This window comes from Hirundo rustica, chromosome 6, assembly GCF_015227805.2.
Source record: "Hirundo rustica isolate bHirRus1 chromosome 6, bHirRus1.pri.v3, whole genome shotgun sequence".
In the NCBI taxonomy this organism is placed as follows: Eukaryota; Metazoa; Chordata; class Aves; order Passeriformes; family Hirundinidae; genus Hirundo; species Hirundo rustica.
In genome coordinates, this window is record NC_053455.1 from 59,891,807 (window position 1) to 59,915,190 (window position 23,384).

At 47.3% G+C, this 23,384-nt stretch overlaps 4 protein-coding genes across 5 annotated transcripts; 1 reads left to right on the top strand and 3 right to left on the bottom strand.

Moving 5' to 3' along the window:
- Positions 1 to 2,182: 2,182 nt before the first annotated feature.
- On the bottom strand, positions 2,183 to 3,163 carry LOC120753757 (olfactory receptor 5V1-like). Its single transcript, XM_040066441.1, has one exon. The coding sequence runs from the start codon at positions 3,161 to 3,163 to the stop codon at positions 2,183 to 2,185; it is 981 nt and encodes a 326-aa protein (XP_039922375.1).
- A 4,952-nt stretch (positions 3,164 to 8,115) lies between these two features.
- Positions 8,116 to 9,042, bottom strand: LOC120753761 (olfactory receptor 4D5-like). The gene has a single exon (XM_040066446.1). It carries the CDS (start codon positions 9,040 to 9,042, stop codon positions 8,116 to 8,118), a length of 927 nt encoding a protein of 308 aa, XP_039922380.1.
- A 3,238-nt stretch (positions 9,043 to 12,280) lies between these two features.
- LOC120753763 (olfactory receptor 4S2-like) lies at positions 12,281 to 22,873 on the bottom strand. Of its 2 annotated transcripts, XM_040066448.1 has the most exons (2): positions 22,860 to 22,873; positions 12,281 to 13,202 (listed from the first exon to the last, which is right to left on the bottom strand). In XM_040066448.1, exons 1-2 carry the CDS (start codon positions 22,871 to 22,873, stop codon positions 12,281 to 12,283), a joined length of 936 nt encoding a protein of 311 aa, XP_039922382.1. The 2 variants fall into 2 exon arrangements, with proteins under 2 accessions (XP_039922382.1, XP_039922383.1); XM_040066449.1 differs by lacking the exon at positions 22,860 to 22,873 and having other exon boundaries at positions 12,281 to 13,213.
- LOC120753758 (proto-oncogene Mas-like) lies at positions 19,957 to 20,913 on the top strand. The gene has a single exon (XM_040066442.1). The coding sequence runs from the start codon at positions 19,957 to 19,959 to the stop codon at positions 20,911 to 20,913; it is 957 nt and encodes a 318-aa protein (XP_039922376.1).
- Positions 22,874 to 23,384: the final 511 nt, after the last annotated feature.

Sequence of the window (23,384 nt, forward strand, 5' to 3'; positions counted from 1 at the left end):
TTCTAGGAATTGAGAGGAGCTCTGTGGTGATGAGTCCAGGGGTATTGATTTCCATGAGCAGCCAAAAATAGACACCCAGGGAAAGAGGAGCAGGAGCTGGGTGAGTGTATTACCATCCTTCCCTGCTAAATTTTCCCAGTGCTGCCAAAGAAAATCACAGCTGTCTCCTTCCAGCGTTAGAAGTTACTGGGCATGAGGAAGATGAAAGAGGGCGTCATGGTTTCGAGGAATATTTAGGGATTAGCACCTCGATTCGTGAAGGGGCGATAGAGCTGATGATAAAGGGTGAACCTCTAATGGACACTTCCCACCAGACCAGGTTGCTCCAAGCCCATCCAGCGTGGCCTGGAACACTTCCAGGGATGAGGCACAGCTTCTCTGGGAAAGAAGGAGAAAAGAGGGAGAAAAGAAGGAACACATTCCTTGCTGAGTTACCCTTGTTTGGTCTACTGGCAGCAAACAGCTCCTTACAGGGGATCTTTTTGGGAACACATGGCTCTGGTGGGTGGAGAGGGAGGGAACTGTAGCAAAGTTAGACTTGATTATCCAACCTTTCCACCTTCACAAGTCAGGAGAGGCATCAGGATCTCCCATCTGGACCCATGTTGGAAATCAGGCTCTAGTTTGGTACCTTGGAATGCAGATCTGTCTTTTTAAAGGCATCCAGGGTTTGGAATTGCACACAGGCTGATGCCCCTCCTGAGGCATCGGTCCACCCAGCTACATTTAGATTCCATCACCTCTGGAAAAAGGAGTATTCAGTCCTTTAGGGAGCAGCCACCCAAGGCCCTTCATCTTAACAAGCCCTTTTGGGCACCCTGAAGCAGCCTCTAATGATCTTAAAACCCTCTTAGGAAGCTCCTGGTGGACCTCTCTCATCCTCTAACAAGTCCTCGGGGACAACTTCACAGGCGCTGAGGAGAAGGAAACTTTCCTCCTTTTTGAAGAAAATGAAAACTTCTCCACACCTTGGTTGGAGAATTCGTGGCTTGGCCAACACCTCTCCAGTCCTCCACGTGGTTGGTGCAGAAGTTGTGGCAGGGATCTGAAGGATAATTGAGCCTTCATCATTATCCTTCACTAGCTGCACCAGCTGCACCTGGACAGCAACTTGTGGTTGGCAGAAATCCCTCAGAGCCTTGTGAAAATGCCTGGACAACCCAAAGGGGGCATCAATAGCCTGGAACAGATTCCAGGTTCCAGGGGTTCTGGTCAGGAGTAAAGCTGTGCATAAAGACAAATCCAGCTCCTGTGCCCTGGTTGTGCTCCTGTTCAGAGTCCTGGAAGAGCTGGAACGAGGATTTTTTTCTTTTGGCAGATGAATTGTTTCATAAATAACCTGCTCACAGTTGTGATCTTGTTCACACTGATGACTTTTCTTTCATTTCAGACACTTTAAGGCTACAATTAATACAGAGTCTCGTCACAAAATGAAGGTATTTAAAAATTCAGAGCCAGAGCCACTTGTAGCTAAATAAAAGAGATTTTATTAAAGCTATCCCATCAGAAACTTTGGGGGTCAATCAGGTGGCAATAATCTCAGCATTTTTACAAGATGATTTATTATTTCTCTACAAAGAAGAGAAGTGGTGAAAAGAGGGGTGAGCTGCAGGAAGCAGCATCACCTCTCTTTCCAGTAGGATTTGATGCAGCAAGGAGAAAAAAAAAATGGGAAAAAGGTAAAATGTAGTGCCAAACGTGATTCCAGAGGTGGAACTCTGGAGATTCCAGAAAACAACAGACACCCAACAAGGGGAGAAAGAGAGAAGAGAGATTTCAGGGCTGAGCCATAAAACGCAATTTAATGTATTCAGAGTTTAATTTTGAAAGGGATATAAACTGCTTTTGTACGGTATATCGAAGTGTGCCCGAGTACGAATTCCCAGAATTCCTACCCTAAAATATGCATCCAACACCTGCCTGCTCTCACCTCAGCTTCCTCAGTGCTCAGTGGAGAACAACATTCCCAGCTGGACGCTTCTCCTGCTGTGAAAACGACCCAAAGCTTTGCCACGCAATTCTGGAAGTGCACGGTTCTCCCTTCTAACTGAAGAGGGAGCCAAAAGAAGGAGTTTTCAGCTCAGAGGAGGAGTTTTGAGCCCAGAAAAAATGAATTTGTATTCCAGCACCTGATTTTTTAGATGTCTGAAAGTTAGAGAAGATCGGTCACAAGCTGTAGCTTCTACCCAGCTGATGGCGGAGACTGAGCGATGTTTTCTTGTCCTGCTAAAGCCCTTCTCACGTAGCTGATCACTCTTTCTAGGGCACATTTTACCTCTTTGTTCCTGAGGCTGTAGATGATGGGATTTAGGAGCGGGGTGAGCATTCCATAGAGCATGGACACGACCCTGTCGCGATGCGGGGAGTAGGTGAAGGAAGGGCGCACGTAGGTGCAGATGGTGGTCCCGTAGAAAAGGCAAACTACGGTCAGGTGAGAGCCACAGGTGGAGAAAGCCTTGTGCCAGATGCCAGGGGAGTTCCTGGCCAGGATTTCCAGGAGGATACAGATGTAAGAGACCACAGTGACCACGCAGGCGCTGCTCCCCAGCACCCCGGCCACCGCCAGGATCACCAACTCCCTGCTGTGGGTGGACGAGCAGGAGAGGACCAGCACGGGAGGGATGTCGCAGTAATACTGCTGGATTTTGTTAGGACCGCAAAAAGAGAGCGTGAAAACCAGAGAGGTGTGCAGCAGGGAGTTCAAAAGCCCTGTAGCCCATGTGCCCGCGGCCAGCTGAGCACACAGCTTGGTGCTCATGATGCTCGGGTACCTCAGGGGGTGGCACACGGCCACGTAGCGGTCGTAGGCCATCACAGCCAGGAGGAGAATCTCCGTGCCCACCACAGCAATGAGGGAAAAGTGCTGGAACAGGCAGGCAGAGAAAGAAATCTTCTTGTGCTCCAGCAGCAGGGCCCCCAGCATCTTGGGCACGGTGATGGTGGGACATAAGAGATCCAGCAGGGATAAGTTGCCGAGGAAAAAGTACATGGGGCTGTGCAGGTGGGAGTCAGTGCTGATGGCAACGAGGAGCGTGAGGTTGCCCGCCATGGTGGCCAAATAAAGGAGCAGGAACAGCACAAAGAGAAGCAAACGGATTTCTGGAGCGTCAGAGAGACCCACGAAAACAAATTCGGACACTGTTGAGAGGTTGACCCTCTGCATCTTCTCTCTCATTGTGGGAATGAGGCAGAGGTTCCCCTGGAATAAAGAAGGTGTAACTTAACCACGATTTCATCCTCATTTTAAAGATTGTGAGGGTGGGGTTTTTTTCATCTGTTTCGAAGTTCAAAACCATTTCCAAACCCACACATTCCTAATGCGAAAGGCAAAATGTAGGTATTAAATTTCACAGTGATTAATCTGGAATGTTCGTTCTTGCAAGTTGCCGCCTCAGACTAAAGAGATGAAAGTTGAAGTTGCTTTCCCTGTGGTGTCCAGCTTGGACACAGCCCCAGGCAACGCAACGGGGCTTTCAAGGTTCTCTGAGCAAGGGGAGTGTGGTATTGATCCCTAAAATTCCTCTCAACATAAATTACTTAGTATCAATAATATCACCAAAAGGGTCTAGATTAGCAACTGAAGCTGAAACCTACTTTTTAAGGGAGTAATGCCATCAGAGAAGAATTAAATCCCTCATAAACAGCAGAGAGATGCATTTTGGGGCTTTATTTCAGCTTTTGGATGGGGTTTGCAGCAACCTGGTCTAGTGGAAGGTGTCCCTGCCCATTGCAGAGGGTTGGAATCAGCTGAACTTTAAGGTGCTTTGCAACCTCAAGCCATTCTATGATTCTATCATTAAAAAAAAAAAAAAAAGTTACAATTTGACCTCCCACTAAAGACTCCCCCCTTCCAGTTTTCTATAAATTTTACCCTAAAGACTTCCATAATACCATTAGTACTTGGAGCATCCATCTAGACTTTCCCCCCTTCCCCCAGTTCAAAGAAGTCTAAACGTGGCATTAAAGGATCTTCCCACTTACCCTGCATTGCTCCATGGAACAGAGCTTTACAATAAGGATTTACATACCAGCCCTATAGGGAGGGAAAGCAAAGTTCAGTCCAAATGCCTCCTTTTTGGGAGACTTTGGGGTTGATTTTGAGGTGGTGGGAATATTGCACTACGTTCTCATTTGTAAGAGATGCAGGGATAAATAGATTGATGAAATATTTCGTCTGGCCAGGCTCCTCTGTGGTCTTGTGTTCTTCCAGAAACTTGAGAGGGAGCAAAGCCAGGGCTTAAACTACACAAGAAACAGTTAACTCAGCGAAAAAAAAAGTGACATCCCTTTTCATAAAATGGGGAGCTCATTCAGGTGAAACAGCACAGAAGCAACACAGAAATACTCACTGCTGCACAGAATTAATCACAGATGATTTATAGTTGTCTGCATGTCCGGGAAACAAAACAATCCTTTTTCTTCTTTCTACATGTGACATAAGAATGATTTCACTCGTAAGGAAGAGCTGAATCCTGACAGAGCAGCGTTGGAATATTCACACAGACACGTGCCACAAGGACTGGCTTGGCTGCAGGAGTAGGCACCTCTCTTCTTTAATGAGGCTTTATAAATATGAGGGAGTGTCTGGGGACGAGCGTGTCTGACACTTTTTTTTGATGTTCCCTTAATTGCATGGACGAGGGGTTTTTCAGAACGTTGCCAAAAGGGGCTGGTAATCAAAGGAACCTAATACTTTGAAGAGCTAGCAAAAATTCCCCTCTGTTTCCATTAAGCCTCCATGTGTGATTTATGGGAGTGCCACTTCCTGTGTGATGTCCAGGGCTGGGAACAGGCCTGTTCATATTCCAGCAATACCTGACCATAAATTCTGCACTGTTCACATGAAGGACTCTGGCTGGCCATCATTCTCCCAGCCTGTTTGCTCTGTTTGCAAACTCCTGGAAAATTAAAGATTCTGTGTCTTACGCGGGCAAACAGTGATAGGACAAGAGGGAATGGTTTTAAACTAAAAGATGAGGGATTTAGATTGGATATCAGGAAGAAATTCTTCCCTGTGAGGATGGTGAGGCCCTGGCACGGGTTGCCCAGGGAAGCTGTGGATGCCTCACCCCTGGAAGTGTCTGAGGCCAGGTTGGACAGGGTTTGGAGGAACCTGGGATAGTAGAAGGTGTCCCTATCCACGACGGGAGGTGGAACAACATCAATTTTAAGGTCCATTTCAACCCAAACCATTCCAGGACTCTACAAACTGGAATTCTCCAAGGGCCACACAGCACAGACCTATCCCTGCCACGGGAGTGCAGAGCTGTGGCTGGAATAAATCCCTATGGTCCAGACCTTTCCCTGTGTGCTGCAGTTAGCCCAAGGACCATCAGGCATCACAATTCCCATGAAGTTTTGCAATAAAGAATTTTGTAATAAACCCAGACGCCAGAAAGAGATACAGCAAAGAGATCCATCCCTCACTTCTCCCTTCCAAGCCAACCCATTCTGTGATTCTGTTCCCCTCATAAATCTTAAATGTTTCTTTGGGGGTGGGATGCATTTGGCCTCCTCAAGGTGCCAGTCACCCAGGCTCTCAACTCTACATCTAACTCTAAATAAGTTGCTTATTTACAGGGATAATCATAGCTGGGTTATTAGAAGTAGAAACACAGGACAGTTTTTGAGACAAGTGTTCTGCCTCAAGGTAAATAAATAAAAATTATATTGCAATAGATTTTATCATAAAAATTCTTAAAAAAAAACCCACCCCAAAACAAACAACAACAAAAATATCTCTATTTTCAGAATCCAGATGTGCACTTATTGATGGATTAGACCCCTCTTGCCCTGTTGCCCCTCCATGCCATCCCCACTCTAATGCCACCAAAGTGATTCGATTTTGTCCACTTCTGGGACTACCCAGCTTTGCCATTGTTTGAGGTTTCCACCTAGGAAAGTTTATGATGAGCCCAGACTGATTAGAGCCTGCTGAAAATGCTCCCTTTTCTCTGGTGTCCATTTGTGTTTCAGTCTCATAGTCTTTAAATAAAATTGATTAGCCTGGGACCTCTTCAGGCTTCTTGGGATTTAACAAAAGCATTGTGGAGATCCTGACAGTTCTCAAAGGATTTTTTTTCCCCTTTGAGGCCATTTTTCACTGTCCTCTAGGTGAGGGCAATAAACTTGAGGGTGAGCTCATAGAGATGATAATTTCCGGGAGTTTTTAATGGTGCGCAGTGGAGCCAATTTACACAGAGGGACAAACTCAGGTGCCAAAGCTGCACCTTTGCAATTTGTCAGGCACCAACTTTTTAACAGCATCTTCTGAGGCCTTGTTAAAGTTGTACCAAGATGTTTCCAGGGGGAAAAATAATCAATTATATTAAATTGTTTGTCTTCATAGAATGGTTTGGGTTGGAAGGGGCTTTAAATCTCATCCCATTCCAGCCCTCTGCAATGGGCAGGGACATATTCCACTGGATCAGGTTGCTTCAAGCTCCTTGTATTGAAATCCCAGCTGCCAAAACCAGGGATTTTAAAATTTATTTTATCAAAATTGGAGCAACTATTTCAAATCTGTTCACTGTTGATGCCCTAGGTTTATACATGGTGAACAAATTGCCGGCAAAATAACTGGACCACAGCTCCAATTTCCCTTGCATTGATTTATAAATAAAGTATTTATAAAAGATTTTTTGGACTATTAAAAAAAAAATCACAGTGATACATTCTTTTCTCAATTAAAATTCACCCTAATTGACCTAAAGAACATTTTAATTTTTCAACATTTTTCTCTAATACTAAAAAAAAATGCTCCCTTGCAACCCAAGCCATTCTATGATGATCCTGAGTAGAAATTTACTATTAAAAAGAAATCTCATTTGCAGAAGGATGGGAGATATTTGGAAATCTCTCTTAACCAGGAGGATCAGTGACTCACTGATGCTTATGATCCTCTTCTTCCTACAGGTATGGGAGTGAGGGCTAATTTAAGACCGCACGGAGAGACAGGCAAAGTGGAAATCCTTTCACTTCCTGTGCAGAGGTTTAGATTAGATATTAGGAAAAATTCCTTCATGGAAAGGGTTTTGCAGCCCTGGAACAGGCTGCCCGGGGCAGTGGTAGAGTCAGTAACCCTGAAGGGATTTAAAAGCTGTGTGGATGTGGCACCTGGGGACATGGGTCAGTGGTGGCCTTAGCAGCCCTGGGGAATGGTTGGGCTTGATGATCTTAGAGGGCTTTTCTAACCTCAGTGATTCCATGATTTTATTTAGGTGGGATGAATCCAATCCTCAATCATTCTAGCACAAAGAAACTGATGATGCTCCCCTCGTGGCAACCACTGAATTTCTACCCCTAATGGATTTGGTGATGTAAATGCCTGATAGAGGCAGTTGGGGTTGGAAGGGACCTTAAAGACCATCCCATTCCAACCCCCCTGCCATGGGCAGGGACACCTTCCACTATCCCTGATATCCCACATTGCTCCAAGCCCCATTCAAGCTGGCCTGGAACACTTCCAGGGACAGGGCAGCCGTGGCTTCTTTGAGAAACCCATGCCAGACCACCACAGGGAGGAATTTCTTCCCAGTATCCCATCTAAACCCACCCTGTATCAGTGTGAAGCCATTCCCTCTCGTCCTGCCTCCATGCCCTTGTCCAAAGTCCACCTCCCCTCCTTCTCCTTTCTCTCTATATTGTGTCTTGTATGATTTTAGTAATTCGCTTCTGTGAGAGAATTATGACTAAAAATATCCTTACACGTCTAAAGAAAACTCTACGAGCAGAATCTGTGCCGTCTCCATCTTCCAGTGTCGGTGGGTGAATTTGGGGACACAGTGCATGTGCCTCTGCCACCTGCTGTCCCAGCACGGGAAAAGCATGCCAGAGAGGGAGACAAACCTCATCCTGGATTCATTTATTTATTGGAAAATTATGATCCCACGCGAGCGAAAGTGTTTAGGGAGTTTGGGGTTTTCAGCATGGATTTTTATTATTTTTAATATTAACAGTTAGACGGGTATATAAATGTATTCGCACATCATTTGAAATCTGTAGTCATTGTTGTGTAGGAGTAGAGTATTGTGTAGGAACGTGACTCCAAGGGTAACTCCAGAGTTTAGGTGTAACTCTGGGTGTAACTCCAGGGTTCTGCCAACCCAGCTCGTCTCAGAAGGCTCTGCAGAGCTTCCGCAGCCTCCACATGGATTCCTTCATCTCACTGCTCCTCAGGGTGTAGATGAGGGGGTTCATCATGGGTGAGAAGATGGTGTAGATGACGCAGACGTACTTGCTGGTGGGCAAGGTCCCAGCGGGCCGCAGGTAGGTGAAGATGCAGGGCATGAAGAGCAGGGTGACGGCCATCACGTGCGAGCCGCAGGTGGACAGCGTCTTCCAGTGCCCCTGGGAGACGTGGGCCCAGACCTTGGCCAGGATGAGCGCGTAGGAGGCCACCAGCACCAGGAAGCAGCCCAGGGATATGAGGCCGCTGTTGGAGGCCATGAGCCACTCGGTGAGGGTGGTGTCGGCGCAGGCCAAGCGGATGACGGGCAGCACGTCACAGAAGTAGCTGTGGATGGTGTTGGGGCCGCAAAAAGGCAGCTGGAGCATGAGCACGGTCTGGACGATGGAGTGGATAAAGCCCCCGACCCAGCAGGCAGCGACCAGGGCCCAGCAGGCCCCGCGGGCCATGATGGCCGTGTAGTGCAGGGGCCTGCAGATGGCCGTGTAGCGGTCGAACGCCATCACCGTCAGGAGGAACATCTCCGAGGAACCCACAAAGTGCAGGAAAAACAGCTGGGCCATGCAGCCCTCAAAGGCAATGGCCTTGTGCCCTGAGAGCAGGGCCACCAGCGCCCTGGGGGTGGTGACAGAGGTGTAGCAGATGTCGATGAAGGACAGATTGCAGAGGAGGAAGTACATGGGCGAGGAGAGCTTGGGGTCGGTCCTGACTGTCACGATGATGAGGAGGTTGCCCAGCAGGACCATGGCGTAGGCCAGGAGGAAGAAGGTGAAGAAGAGGAGTTGCAGCTCCTGGGTGTCGGAGAGCCCCAGGAGGATGAATTCAGTCACCCGGGAGAAGTTGTCCTGTGCCATTGCGGCAGCTCAGCCTCTGATGGCAGAGGTGAGGGGGTGGCCAGGAAGGGAATGTGCTACAGCTCCGAGGTTCATGGATGGTGGGAGCAGGATGCATTTGCTGCTGCAGAAAGCACAGTGTCATGTCATAAATGACAGAAGGCAGAGTTTGCGCTCACCCCCTCTTCTGTCCCTGTTCAGGTCTTTGGCCCCTCCACATTGACCTTCTCTCCTGAACTCACTCTGACCACTATTTTCCTGCGCTGTATTTGGTGCGCTCCCATTCTGTCAGGGAGAAATCACAGAATCATGAAATTACTGAAGTTGGAAAAGCCATTGAGTCCAATCATCCCCCCAGCACTGCCAAGCCCTCCACTAAACCATGTCCCCAAGTGCTGCATCCATACTGCTTTTAAATCCCTTCAGGAATGGTGATTCCAGCACATGCTGCTCTCAGATAACAAGAGCCATGAATGCTGGAAAATTGCTGTGCTGTACTTTTACCTGCTGGAAATCCGAAGTGCCATGACTGAAGCAAATGCTACCATTCTCAAGCAAGAGCTGTTCCATGTTCTGATCCTAATGACACTCCTCTAAATTGAGGAAAGGGCTCTCCAGTTAGCTTATCCACTCTGAAATCGGAAATACATGGGCAGACACCTCGTCTGGGAGGTTCCTCTCTGGAGAAATTTGGGTTTCTAACACAGCAGAAGCTGCAAAACCCTGCAGGATTTTTCCACCTCTCTATTTTTTAAAGGAGTTTTTGAAGTCCTTCAGCAGACCAATACACTCACTGTCCTGTGGAGGTTAAAGTGGCACCAGCAGAGGGAGGAATGCACTTGCCAATTTAAAATCCCTCCAGGAAATTCCTCCTCTGTTCATTTCTGCTGAGGAGTTTATAACGCAGCAAGCAGGAGGTTACAAGTAAGAAACCAGATGTCTATGATGCTAACAGCATTAAAAAAACCTGCCTTAAAAGATCTAAAAGGCCAAATCATTAGACAGGGGACATTAACAGGACACATACATTGTCCTCTGGTATGTTGAGTATCCACTGTATTTCATCTGCTGCTTTTGGGACAATTTCAGTTCAAAGCCAACTCCTCCCTGAAGGAGTAACAGTGAAATCCAAGCCCGAGTATGTCACTGTCACGTGTAATAACAAGCTCTGATTATTTAGCTGAGGAAGGTGGTAGAAATAATACCCAGGTCCTGGCTGTGGTGTGGAACACCCCATAAATACACCTGTAGTGACACTGGGACAGTGAATGAGATGTTGGTGGCCCTCCTTTATTGACACACACCCACAAATCCACCCTTACAGAACATGCAGAACATAAGGATCACTAGTGTGAGATATTCCTGAAGGTGCTCAAGACCATGCTGGGCAGGGCTTGGAGCACGCTGGTCAACGGACCTGCCCATGGCAGGGGGTCAGAACAAGATGAGCTTTAAGGTGCCTGCCAACCAAACCATTCTGGGATTCTAAACATGGAACTGATTTTTTAATGGTTCTTTTTCTAAATCATGAAACAGCCCTCACAAAAGTCACTCACCAGCAATGCTGCTTTGCAAAGGCAGGATTTCAGTGGGGCCTGATCAAAACAAAGGAACAATCCCAGAACACTTCCACAGAGTTCACTTGCTGTCCTTCCTCTGACGACCTCCCCAAACCACTTCCAGGGGTTCCATCAGAACCTCTCAGTTCCATCAGAATGTCTCAGTTCCATCAGAAACTCTCTGCAAGGTGCTGCTCAGAAGTTGTGAAAGCAGCTCTGTGTCTCTGCCAACTCTGAGCCCTGAAAAGAACAGCCCAACCTTCTGTATTTCCCATTCTGAAAAAAAAAAAAAAAAAAAAAAAAAAAACCCAAACCTCCAGGAGCATCTTCAAGTGCAATTACTTCTGTAGCAGAAACAGTTCAAGTAAATCACACAACAGAAGCACAAGACTATCAGGAGTAATGAGATCCCAGAGGCAAAAGGAGTTTTGTCAGAAATCATCAGTGGGCAAGGAGCTAAAATTGTTCTTTGGGTAGTTATTAGTGTAGTCCCTGGAGAGAGATGTCGGAGTAAATATGTCTCTTACATAGGACATTTATATAAATTCATATAAATTGACATAAATTTTGCTTTCTGTCCTAAGCCAGTATTTCTCATCTACAATCTTATTTCTTCGTAATTTATGTGTTGACAGCACAAAGCAAAAATATCACTGATGTTATCCCTTAGGCTTGCAACTTTACAACCTGACTTACAACTTTAAAGCAAGAAGTAACTCAGGAAATCACTTTAAAAATTGCACAAAGGTTTGTGGTGAGCTTTCCTCGCTCACCAGGTATTTTTACTGCCACAGTAAAGCACAGAAGCAACTTCTGAGCTCAAGTATGAAATTCTTGTGAGAATTCTTGGCAAAGTGTAGGGGAGCCTGACACTATTTCCAGTGACACCTTCCATAAGCTGTGGGTGATTATTTGCTCAGCAGCCCTCAGAAGTGAGACCTCTAAAAAACCCCACTGGTGTTCACCTCCAAAGGATTAAAAAATACATTTATTTTATTTAGTGTTGCGCAGAGAAAGGTGAATTAGATAGAATTACAGATAATTCTGGAATTGCAGAATAGCTGTTTGGGCTGGAAGGGACCTTAAAGACCATCTAATTCCAACCCCTTGCCATAGGTGGGGACACCTTTCACTGGACCAAGTTGCTCCCAGCCCCATGCATCCAACCTAGCCTGCAATGGGGCAGAAAGGATTTGTTGAAGTGGGAGAGGAAGGGGAGAAGTCTCCCCTCCTGTTCCTTCATCAGCAAGCCACCCAACTAGCTCTTAATATCCGGGGTTTTTGGGTGGTTTTTTGGTGAGGTTTTTTTGGGGTTTGTTTGTTTGTGTTTGCTTTTGGGTTTTTTTGGTTTTTTGTTTTGTTTTGTTGTGGGTTTTTGGTTTTTGTTTTTTTTTTTTTCTTATGGGATGCTCTACTTGGACAACATTTTCAGTATTTTTTAACAGTATTTAAGCACTGGTGTTGCAGTTGCTCAGGAGGCTGTGGTCTGGGCCTCTGCTCGTTGATAAGGAATAGGAAGGGAATGCCAGAGTTCCCAATGTCTTTGCCACCATAAAAAGAACTTTTAGTGCCTTCCTAATTACAGCAGGAGCCAACAGCCAGGCATTCTTTGAAAGGCTCATTTTGGGGCATCGTCGCAGAAGAAATTACAGCAAGACACGCTTGGTTTTCTCCGATCCTTCAGGAATACGGCCACAGCCCTACCCTTTCCCATTTCCACTTCCCACTTTCCTCCTGCACAGTTTCCTCATGGCTCCCTTCACCTCCCTGTTCCGGAGGGTGTAGATGAAGGGGTTGAGCATGGGCGTGATGACCGTGTAGAACAGAGCCACGCTCCTGTCCTCGGAGAGGTCACCGGACGGGCGGATGTAAACAAACGTGCTGGGCCCAAGGTACAGGATCACCACGGTGACGTGGGATCCGCACGTGGACAGGGCCTTGCGCCACCCCGCCAGCGTCCGGCCCCTCAGGGAAACCAGGATGACCACGTAGGACGTGACCAGGACGAGGAAGCAGCTCAGGGAGATGACCCCGCTGTTGGCCACCGCCGCCAGGCCCTCGGCGCGCGTGTCGGCGCAGGCCAGTTGCAGCAGGGGGTGGACGTCACAGAAGTAGTGGGCGACTTGGTTGGGGCCGCAGAAAGGGAGCAGGGCGGTGGGAAGGGTCTGGAGGGCGGCGTGCAGGAAGCCCCCCGCCCAGGAGACCCCCACCATGCGGCCGCACCGGCGGCGGGACATGAGCGCGGGGTAGCGCAGGGGCCGGCAGATGGCCACGTAGCGGTCGTAGGCCATGGCTGTCAGGATGAAAACCTCTGTGCAGCCGAAAAAGTGAACCCCAAAGAGCTGCCCTATGCAACCTGCGAAGGAGATGGTGTTGTTTTCCGCCAGGGAGCCAGAAATTATTTGGGGAGCTGTGACGGAGGAGAAGCAAACATCTACGAAGGACAGGTGGCAGAGGAGGAAGTACATGGGGGAGTTCAGGTCCCGGCTGCTCATCACAGTGAGAACTATGAGGAGATTTCCTGCCACTGTGAGCGTGTAGAAAAGCAGGAACACCACAAAATATATTTTCTGCACCCCTTGGTTCTCTGAGAGGCCCAGGAGGACGAATTCCTTCATGCCGCTGGAGTTTTCCTTTTGCCAATCTACCGGGCAATGTGCAGTGCAGAGCCTGGAAATGTGGAAAGATAAAGACAAAATGATTCATCAGTTTTTTCATTCTTAAAAATTAATTCTTTATCAGAAGTGCATTCTCTCTAAGAAATACATAGGATTAGAATTGAGGTTTTTTAGCACTTTTTAAAATTTGTTTTGGTTTTTTGTTTGGTTCTCTGTTGTAGGATTAGAATTAAGTTTTTTTAGTGCTTTTTAAAATTTGTTTTGGTTTTTTGTTTAGTTCTCTGTTGTTCTTCCCCCTCTACATATTTAATTTGCCTTGTATGAGACACAGCCATAGAATCATAGACTCCTGGAATGGTTTGGGTTGGAAAGGACCTTAGAGACCATCTAGTTCCAAGCTCACTACCAGGGGCAAGGATGTCACGCACTGGATTCCTTTGGGATTGGATCCATCTGATCCAGCCTCCTATTTTATGATTTTAAAATAGAGTGAAATCAGAAACTCCTCTAGAGGCAAAAAGCTGATCGAGCACCCATAGGAGATGCTGAAATGTAGGAAAACTAAAATTGCTCTCAAACTCAAAAAAGTGAAACCTAAAGAGGAAGTTGGGAAAGTTTGGGACATTTCCTGTGCTTGCAGTTTTACTGGCAGGAGGTAAAACATACTCAAGAAAGGGGATAAAAGGGCGTTCTTACCCCTAAAATCATCTTTTCAGTTACTGACTAGAGGTACACGATATAGTGAAATGAATTGCAATATAAAATAAATACAGTGCGGACTGTTAGAATCAAAAAAAAAAAAAAAAAAAAAAGAAGAAGAAGAAGACAAGGAATTGCACCATGCCCTTATTGCAAGGGCTTTCGCCTAAAATCTCAGATGGTTAATTGAAAAAAAAAAATTTGATAACCTGATTTGGGACTACAAAACCAGTTCTGCACGTGGTTACAGCCAAAGAGAGCTGGAGATGGTTGGCAGCTTCAGGGGAAATTTGGTTTTGTATTTTCACATTTGTCAAGAAGATGGGCAGCAGGGGGAAAAAGAGGAAAGCAAATTAAGAAAAGGAAAGAGAAGAGGAAAGGGAAAAGATCCTGGAAAACTTACCTCCTCTTTGTTTGGAGATGTAATTTTTGTGTAAAAGCTGTGAGATTTTATGTCCCCAACATCTCCCTTTCCTGGTAGAGGTTTTAAAGAACATAGAACAGCTTCTGAAAAGCTTCCCACACTTGCTTAGGAGGTGCCTTTTTTAATCCCCCCTCATTTAATTCCTTGCTTTCCTGTATCACCAAGTGTATCCTGGCTTTTCCTGCCCGTGTTAGAGCTGCTTGGAAAGAGTATGGGCACTGAAGGGTGCACACACAGCCCAGCAAGCAGAGAGAAAAAAACTGTTTAAGTAACTTTCTTCAAATCTCCCCAAGGAAAGCTTCCTCCTCCAGGGTTTAATTCCCTGTTTATGCAGACTTCCTCCACCCTCTCCAAGGAAATCTCTCAGCTCAAGTGCTCTTGAGGCTGGAGGAGGGAGGTGTGAATGCCCCGTGGTGAGAAGGAGAAGAAATTAATCCCATACTGCCAGGGGAAATTTAGATTGGATTTTAGGAAAAATTTCTTCACTCACAGGGTGGTCCAGCCCTGGCACAATTTACCGAGAGCAGTGGTGGAGTCACCATCAGTCTGGAACGATTTAAAACTTGTGGATGTGGCACTTGGGGACATGTGTTAGTGGTGGCACTGCTGGGGAGTGGTTGGACTCAATGACCTTGGAGGTCCAACCTTAACAATTCCATGATTCTTGGAAATAGCAGCCAGTGGATTAGTTGAATATTAAATTGGGGAAGCATGGGCAAGTTAACATTCCCAGACTCTGCTATTAATCCACGCTTTGTATGTTTCCCAAATGTGAAGGCCCCTTAAATCCACAGCTTAGGTTTTATACCACTGTGAGTAATAATAAAATTGCGAGGATTTTTAAATCATTGTGTGTCCCCCCCCCAAAAAACCCAACTCCACAAACCCTCGTTTAAAAAAAAAAATCTGTGAGGTTTCTAGTAGTAGGTAGAAGGGAGAGAGAGAAGATGGCTTGGGTCACTTCTTGATGACCCTCCAAGTCTCTATTTTCCATAAAATTTCATCGCTGTTAGCCCAGGAAATAAGGCCTTTTGCAAGAACTTGCATGCTTCAACAAAGCAGTGAAGTAAAGAGTAGGTAAAAAAAATTTCCTTATTTTACAAATTAGGAAAACTGAGGGAGGGGAGGAAGTCAGCTTTTGTAAATCTGCAGAAGTCAGCTGAGTTGAGCCTTTGCCACTCCAGGCTTTCCTCTGGAAAGAAAGATCTATTCACCTGATCAGTTAGGGGGAATGGCTTTAAATGACAGAAGGTGGGTTTAGATGGGATATTTGGAATAAATTCTTCCCTGGAAGGGTGGTGAGGCCCTGGCACTGGTTGCCCAGAGAAACTGTGGCTGCCCTCTCCCTGGAAATGTTCCAGGACAGGCTGGGGCAAACTGGGATAGTCCCTGACCATGGCTGGGAGTAGAACTGGATGAGCTTTAAAGTCCCTTTCAACCCAAACCATTCCAGAATTCGATGAATTTGTGTATTATTTCAACTCCAACTCATCACTGCTCTGAAATGTACCGTGTATTTTCAACTTGTGATTTAGGTGCATCAATAAATTGTTTCATCCACTGCCCATTTCTTTGTTTTGCTGACATGTGCTGAAATTCAGAATGGCCCAATAACAGCAAAGGCATTTTGAATGTCTCCCAACATGGAATGCCAGCAATCCGTGCAGAGAAAATGGAAACTCTCAAATTAATGAGGAGATTAAATAGTGCTGTGGATAAAAATAGTCTTTTAATTTAAATATCATTTTACACCATAGCCTGGAGTCCTGATCAGGTCAATGAGGGTTTCCAGTAACCACTATAGGAAACAGGATTGGGTAAGAAAGTAAAAACAGTCTTGCAATCTTTGTGAAAGGAAGAGGAAGAACAGATGACAACAGAAGCTGAAGATGTGCAAATGCGTTTCTGACCTGCTAAGCAAATTTTGGCTGGATCTGCCCATTCCTGTGCCCACTGACACATATGGCAGCAATTTGGGTGGCATCCCACTCCTGTCCCTTTATTTCCCTGGCCCAAGGGACTAAGAGGGAAGGCTGGTGCCTGCCCAAAATAATTCCCTGTAAGGATGTCAGGAAAGGAGAAAGGTGTTTTCTCTGTTTCCATGCCCTTTGGCAGGTGGATCTGGGTGGCTCATGGACATGGAGTGTGCATGGACAGGACTGGGATGCTGTGGGTGGGTGGTGGTGGGTTCTGTCTGTTCAGGAGACACAAGGTAAGGAAGAGCCTGAAGCTCTGTACGTGGGGAAGTTGTGAAACTGGAAGTGAAAGGCATGAGACTAGAGGAATTTTGGGAAATTGGAAGTGCCTGAGGTGTTGAAGGAATGTGCTGAAAGCCTGTGGGATGTGAAGGTGCACTGAAAGGTGCTCCTGACCCCAGAGCTCCAGGTTGAGGGCAGCAGGAGCAGGGTTTGGGCATCTGGAACTGCTGAGGTGGGAAGTGTGGGTGCAAGGTTGGATGAAGCTGTAGGGACTCCATAAGATGCTGAACTGTGCTGGGAGAGGTTGTGGGTCAGAAGAGGACCCACTGTGATGACGGGTGTGTGACAGCTGGGCAGGGACAGGAGGGAACAAGAAGAGCTGAGGGAGGTTGTGAAACTCCAGCAAAGATGTTGGAGAGGACCTAAAATTTCTCTGCCTGAGCAGCACTAAAACCTCATCTTCAGGGGCTGTGAAACCAGAGCATCTCCGGGCCTCGAGCAGGACACAACACCAGTGCGAGGTTTCTATGGACAGCTCTTGCAAGAACGGCTGAGGAAGGGAGAAGTAGTAAAAGCATGTTTCCATGACACTGCAAAGAGGGGAGAGGGAAGTGGTTCGAATCTGAGTGATCATACTCACACAGAGGAGGTATTTCCCCCATGAGTGATTGGCTGCCTGGAGGGTCACGCTGAAAACACCATGGCTTTTTAAACAGTGGCTGCCCAGCCCAGCACTGCGGGGTGACACAAGGACTCCAGCTGCACCCTATGTCACGCAATCCAGGGGACAACATCGCTGGGCACAGGCGCTGAAATTCCCAGGAAGGCAAAAAAAGGTGAGAAATTCTGAGGTGGGTCTTTGCCATTGTGCTCTGATGGTTTCTGTCAGGCCTTGGGGAAGGGAGGAGAAACAAATACAATGGAGGAAAAAAGATCAAATATTTACTTGCTTTACTGGACAGAAATTTGCTGTAGGTCAGGAATTGATGATAATCATTTTCAATATAAGGAAAGCTTCATTCCAGGGACTCCTTTCCCTGTACAAGTGTTCTTGAACTGCTCTAAATGCACCTCTGTAATGTAAAAAGTCATTGCTCAGAGACCTGGCATTACAGCAGCGTAACTTTCTGTCCATAGTCTGAGACATCTTTGTGGGGTCAGGGTTGTTCTGCCTCAGGAGCTACCGGCAGGATTTGCAGGCAAACCACAGGGAGGATGTTTAATCTCAAGGGAGGAAAAGACCACCTGGACTCAGGCTGCTGCTCTTTGAGGAGAGCTTTCATTTATTAGTTACATAAGGAAGTAGAATCATGTCTTGAATGTGTCTTGGAGACAGGAATTCAGTCCTTGCAAGGGAATATGATAAATAAATGAGAACGATGAGTGACTTTTGCAATGTTCTTATCCACAGCCTGTAGAAGTAAGAGAAGGATTTCATCACTTCTATTACAGCAGAACGCAAAACGGTTGATGTTCTGTCATTTGCAGCCATTTCTGTTCCTGGCAGTCTTTATGCACATACAGCACCTTCCAGTGCCTGAAGATGCTCCAAGACAGCTGGAGAGGGACTTTGGAGAAGGGCCTGGAGTGACAGGACAAGGGGGAATTGTTTTAAACTGGAAGATGGTGGATTTGAATTAGATTTTGGGAGGAAATTCTTCTCTGTGAGGGTGGTGAGACACAGGTTGCTCAGAGGAGCTGTGGCTGCCTTATCCCTGCAAGTGTCCAAGGCCACGTTGGCAGGGCTTTGGAGCAATGTGGCTGTGGAAGGTGTCCCTGGCAGGACAAGTGTCCTGTGGCAGGAAGCTGGAACAAGATGAGCCTTAAGATCCCTCCCAACCCAAATCATTCCATGATTCTATGACACAATCAAAGGCACAAAGCCATTTAACACCGGGAAATAGTCACCTGTCATTCCCCGAACCCCCAGCGGTGAGAGACGCCCCTGTGGAGGCTGCAGTGGGCTGAGACAGAGCTTAGGTGACAGTCAAATGTTCGCACCCTCGGTGTGTTCAGATCGAGTGCAAATTTGGACGCACGGAAGCCAGGAAACCACTTAAACCAATGGGCTTCCTCTGTCTCACAGCAGAAAAGCTGCACAGAACTTGAGACTGTTTCTGCTAATTTCTGCAAAAATGTGATCATTTGTGGCCACCCCTGGAGCAGGTTGTGAGGGAGGAAGAGCCACAGCGCTGCTCTCCAGAGTCTTCACGTTAGAAGCGCTCAAGGTGCCGTAAGAGCTGAGGATGTGATCATCCAGCTCTGCAGTGCCAGAAGTTCCCTGGTTTCAATCAACCCTAAAGGAAATCCTAGAATCCTCAAATAGTTTGGGTTGAAAGGGACCTTAAAGCCCATCCAGTCCGACTCCCTGCCATGGGCAGGGACACCTTCCACTAGCCCAGGTTGCTCCAAGCCCCATCCAAGCTTGCCTTGAAATTCCTTGCACTATACACTTCTTTTCCCACTGCCCATGGGGTCAGCGTGCAGGGGGTGCTGGGATGGAACAGCAGTGATTCAGTCTGTCACGTTCTGGATGCTTCCGGAAGTCCATCTCCATGTGTGCTGCTGCACCACAAAGAGAGAACAGAGGATTCATGCTGGCTGCATGGTTCAGTGATTCACATCTTCCCAGAAAACCCCATTTTTTGTTCCTGTCCTCTTTTTAGCTTCTCTGCCTTCCATGTCCAAATTAACAGTTGGTTGGGAGACAGCAGAAGAACCATTTTATTTCTTCTCATCAGACCAAAAAAAAGGTGTTAAACCCAGGTTTTTTTCACCCCCAAGATTCTCAATCAGATCTCAGTACAATGGGGAAGGAAGCAGTGACCTAACTCATGGAATGGTGTGGAGAAGTTATCAGCGACACAACTCCCGTGTCCTGTGAGGACGAGATAATCTGTGGTTTCTTACATGTGGTTCTTGCAGTTTCTGAGGGAGAAGCTGAGGGCTCTGCCAGATCAGAATGTTTATTTGTTGCTGTACATGGGACCCAGGAGAACCACATCAAATGGTGCTTTATTAAAACAGAAATAACTCGTCAATATATAAAACTATCAGTTGTTCTCATGGAATCACAGAAGTCCAGAGTAGTTTGTGTTGGAAGGCACCTTAAAGATCATCCAGTTCCAACTCCCAGCAATCATTCCGACTTCCAGCCACAGTTTCTCTGTGCAACCTGTGCCAGAGCCTCACCACCATCCCAGGGAAGAGTTTATTCCCAATATCCCATCTAAACCCACTCTCTGGCAGTGTGAAGCCTTTACCGTTTGTCCTGTTACTCCAGGCTCTTGGTCCCTTCCAAACCAAATTATTTTGAGATTCCATTAACTCAAGTTTCTAACAACAAAGCCTTGGAACAAACCAAGGAACCCCTCTAGAAAAGTCACCCTGGAATTACCACCTCTTCCCTCTCTGCTCCCAGGTCTGAATCACCCGTTATGAGGCCCTCAGCCACACCAATCCTCCTTCCAACCACAGCCATCCAGGCTCCTGGGACCAACCAGAGCGGGGCTGTGGGACAACCAGAGCCATCCTACACCGTCCTCAAGTTCATGGAGAGCTTCTGCCTGCTGAGTGCTGCCTGTGGGATGGTGGGGAACGGTCTGGTCCTGTGGTACCTGGGCTTCCGCATCCGCAGGAACCACTTCACTGTCTACATCCTGAACCTGGCGGCCGCCGACTTCGGCTACCTGCTGTGCATCGCCGTGGAGACCGTGCAGTACCTGATGCAGTTCAACGTGGGGGTACAGTTTGGGATATTCCTCTTCCTGGATCTCTTCATGTACGGCACGGGCCTGTACCTGCTGACCGCCATCAGCATTGAGCGCTGCGTGTCCGTGCTGTCCCCCATCTGGTGCCGGGCACACCGCCCGAAGCACCTGTCTGCCGTGGTGTCCGGCCTGCTCTGGGCCCTGTCCCTGCTCCTGAACACTCTGGGATATGTTTTGTGCACCGTTCGCCCTTCTCCCAGGGTCTGCCAGAGCCTGCTCATCGCCATCGGGGCCTTGGATTTCCTCGTCTGCACGCCGCTCATGCTGTTCTTCAGCCTCACCCTCTTCCTGCGGGTCAAGTGCACCTCCCAAACCTTCCAAACGGGCCGGCTCTTCACCGTCATCATGCTCACCATCCTCCTCTTCCTCATTTTTGCCGTGCCCCTCAGTGTCCTCATCCTCCTGGACTTCCTGGGCCACAAGTTCCTGTATTCCCCGGAGATTGGCTTTGTGCTGTCCTGCATCAACAGCACCCTCAACCCCATCATTTACTTCCTGGTGGGAAGCTACAGGGACCGGAAATTCAGGCTCGCCCTCAGGCAGGCATTCCAGAGGGCCTTCCAAGACTCGACAGACGACAGAGATGAGCGGGAAACCCGGGACACGATAACCATGTCCTCCTAAAATCCTGCCTGGAATGTCTTGGCAGAACTGAAGAACTCCGAGGTACTCCGCGGGGAAGGTTCATTTCACCTGACCCTCAGTACCCTCTTTGTAGATATTTTAGGTCATCATTTTAAGTTCCCAGCTGTGGCACATAAGCACCTGGACCACAGGATTTACCTGACCCTCTGTTTAGGACACATTAAAAGTTCCTGTTTCTTTCTAGTGACTATTAAATAATATTCATTTGATAAGGTTGAAATGTCTTGGTATCTGAATTTCATCAAAGAAATCCTGCTCAGGGTACATCCTTGTCATTCATAAACTCATAAATTCTCAGTGTTGCTTTTCACTCAGATCTCTGAAAACAAGATTGGTACCAACAATCCTCCTGTTGGAACCAGACATAAAATTCCTGGAAGGAGAATCCATCTACCCCTCTTAACTGAGAACTCCCATGTCTGAGCACACACACAGCCTTTTGTGGCTCACAGAGCCATTCTGGGCTTCCTAATGTGAGCATTTCAAGGACTGAAAAGATTCACATCCACCAAGTCCGTTTCTTGTCTGAACCAGGGATGTTTCCACACCACAGAGCAGAAAAGGGCTCCAGCTCCTTCCAACTTGCTTTAAAAATTTATCCACTGAGTTTCATCCTCCCTTGTCTTGTATTTCAAAGAAATAAGTGACTGGAGATTGTTATTTTATATTATTACATTGTGGCATGTTATTTTAATTTCCTCCAGCCCTTGGCAGAGTCTCTGCATTTATCTACATCATGCATAGGGTTGTTACTTCTTCCTTTAAAAGGACAGATCAGAATCCATGGCTTTTACATCTCCTTTACCGATAGAAATTAATCAAAGGATGGTGGGAAAAATACAGGAAACAGAACAAGGTAAATTAATACCATGATTTGCAACAAATTATTCTCTAAACCAAATCCTTTGAGGGGCAAAATGGGATTATTTGTGCTATCAGACTACCTGACATTTATTCTTTTAATCGAAATTGTTACAAGAAGTCAATCTCCCCACATCAGTGACAGCTTCTCCTCACATGCCCGAGGGACAGAGATCTTGTCAGGAGGAGGTGGCCATGTCAGTTGCTTCCTCTCCTCCCCCCAGTTCTTCATGAGGAGCTGCTGATCTGTTACGATCCCATTAATGAAGGCACTCAGAGTTTAGAATTTTAAACACCGTTTGCTGGATCTAAAACAATAAAAGTGAGAGGACAGCACAGGTGATATTATGTCCCTTCAGGTGCTGGGAATCCTGGGTGCAAACCCTCCTCTGCTGAGGGCAGATCCACGGAAGGGGTACTCCACTATGATCCTTTTGGCTATTACAGGGTTTTCCGAACCCCTCAGAAATTCCAGACCTCATTAGATGACAACAGAGCCCCTGAGCAGCCAGCCATGGGGATGAGCATTGTCCTTGTGTCCACTTGCTGTGGGAAATCACGAGTGCCCAGACACGGGACTGCACGAGGGCTTTGCCCACAGCCTCTAATCCCATCCTGTCTAATCTCAATCATCAGCCTAATCACCCCTGCTGATGTGTCTCCTCAGAGATTAGGTTTGTGGGGTACATGGTGCTGCCAAAGCGCTCTTATCTCCAGGTGGTTTCTGCCACACAACCTCAGCCTTTCACAGCACGGGGTCTGCTTATTTTCTGCCCCTCTTTCATGTGTTTTCCATCCCCTTTGGGGTTGCATCCTGTGCCTGTCATCCCCAGGACTGATGGATATGTTAATGCACAAGGTCCGTGTGCTCTCCAGGGTGTCCAGACTGGAGCTTCAGGATATGGAACTATAGAGGAAGACTTGAAACAAGGTGAGAACTTAGGCTCAGCATCCATCCATGAGAGGGAGATGGAGAAAGGTGCAGCTCCTGGAAGTTTCTCCCAGAAGAAAGTTGGAAGAAGACTTTGAGTGTGAGTTACGTGTCACTAGAGGTGCTCAGCAACTTGTGCTGTTGCATGTCTGCACACCAGTGAGTTCTCACTCCTGAAGGTCTTTGACTCATTTCTCTCACGCCTCTGCCATCCTCCATCCCTGGGAATGATTTATATCCCTTTCTGCACCGTTGGATGGACCACCTGGCACACGCAGGGAAAGCCAGGAGCCCCTTGCATGGTGGGATGACACTGGAGAGTGGCAGAGGAAGGGGATGATGTGGCCATCTCCTCCTGACAAGATCGCTGTCGCTGGGACACGTGAAGGGAAGCTGTCACTGATGTGGGGAGATTGTGAGAGGAGGCTCTGACCATGGGGTGTGATCTCTGGGCCAAGGGCTGCACCCAGGCACGAGGGATGAGGCTGAAGCACAGCCAGTGGTTCCAGCAGCCATCCCCAAGTCCTTTCTCCTGGTGCTGCTGTGACAGCGTTGTTCCTGCTGGAGGTAGGAGTCCAGGGATGGACTGATGGGAGGTGCCTCCTGTCCAGGGTCAGGGCTGGAGGGGTGGGAGCCTGCACTACAGGGGTGGGGGTTC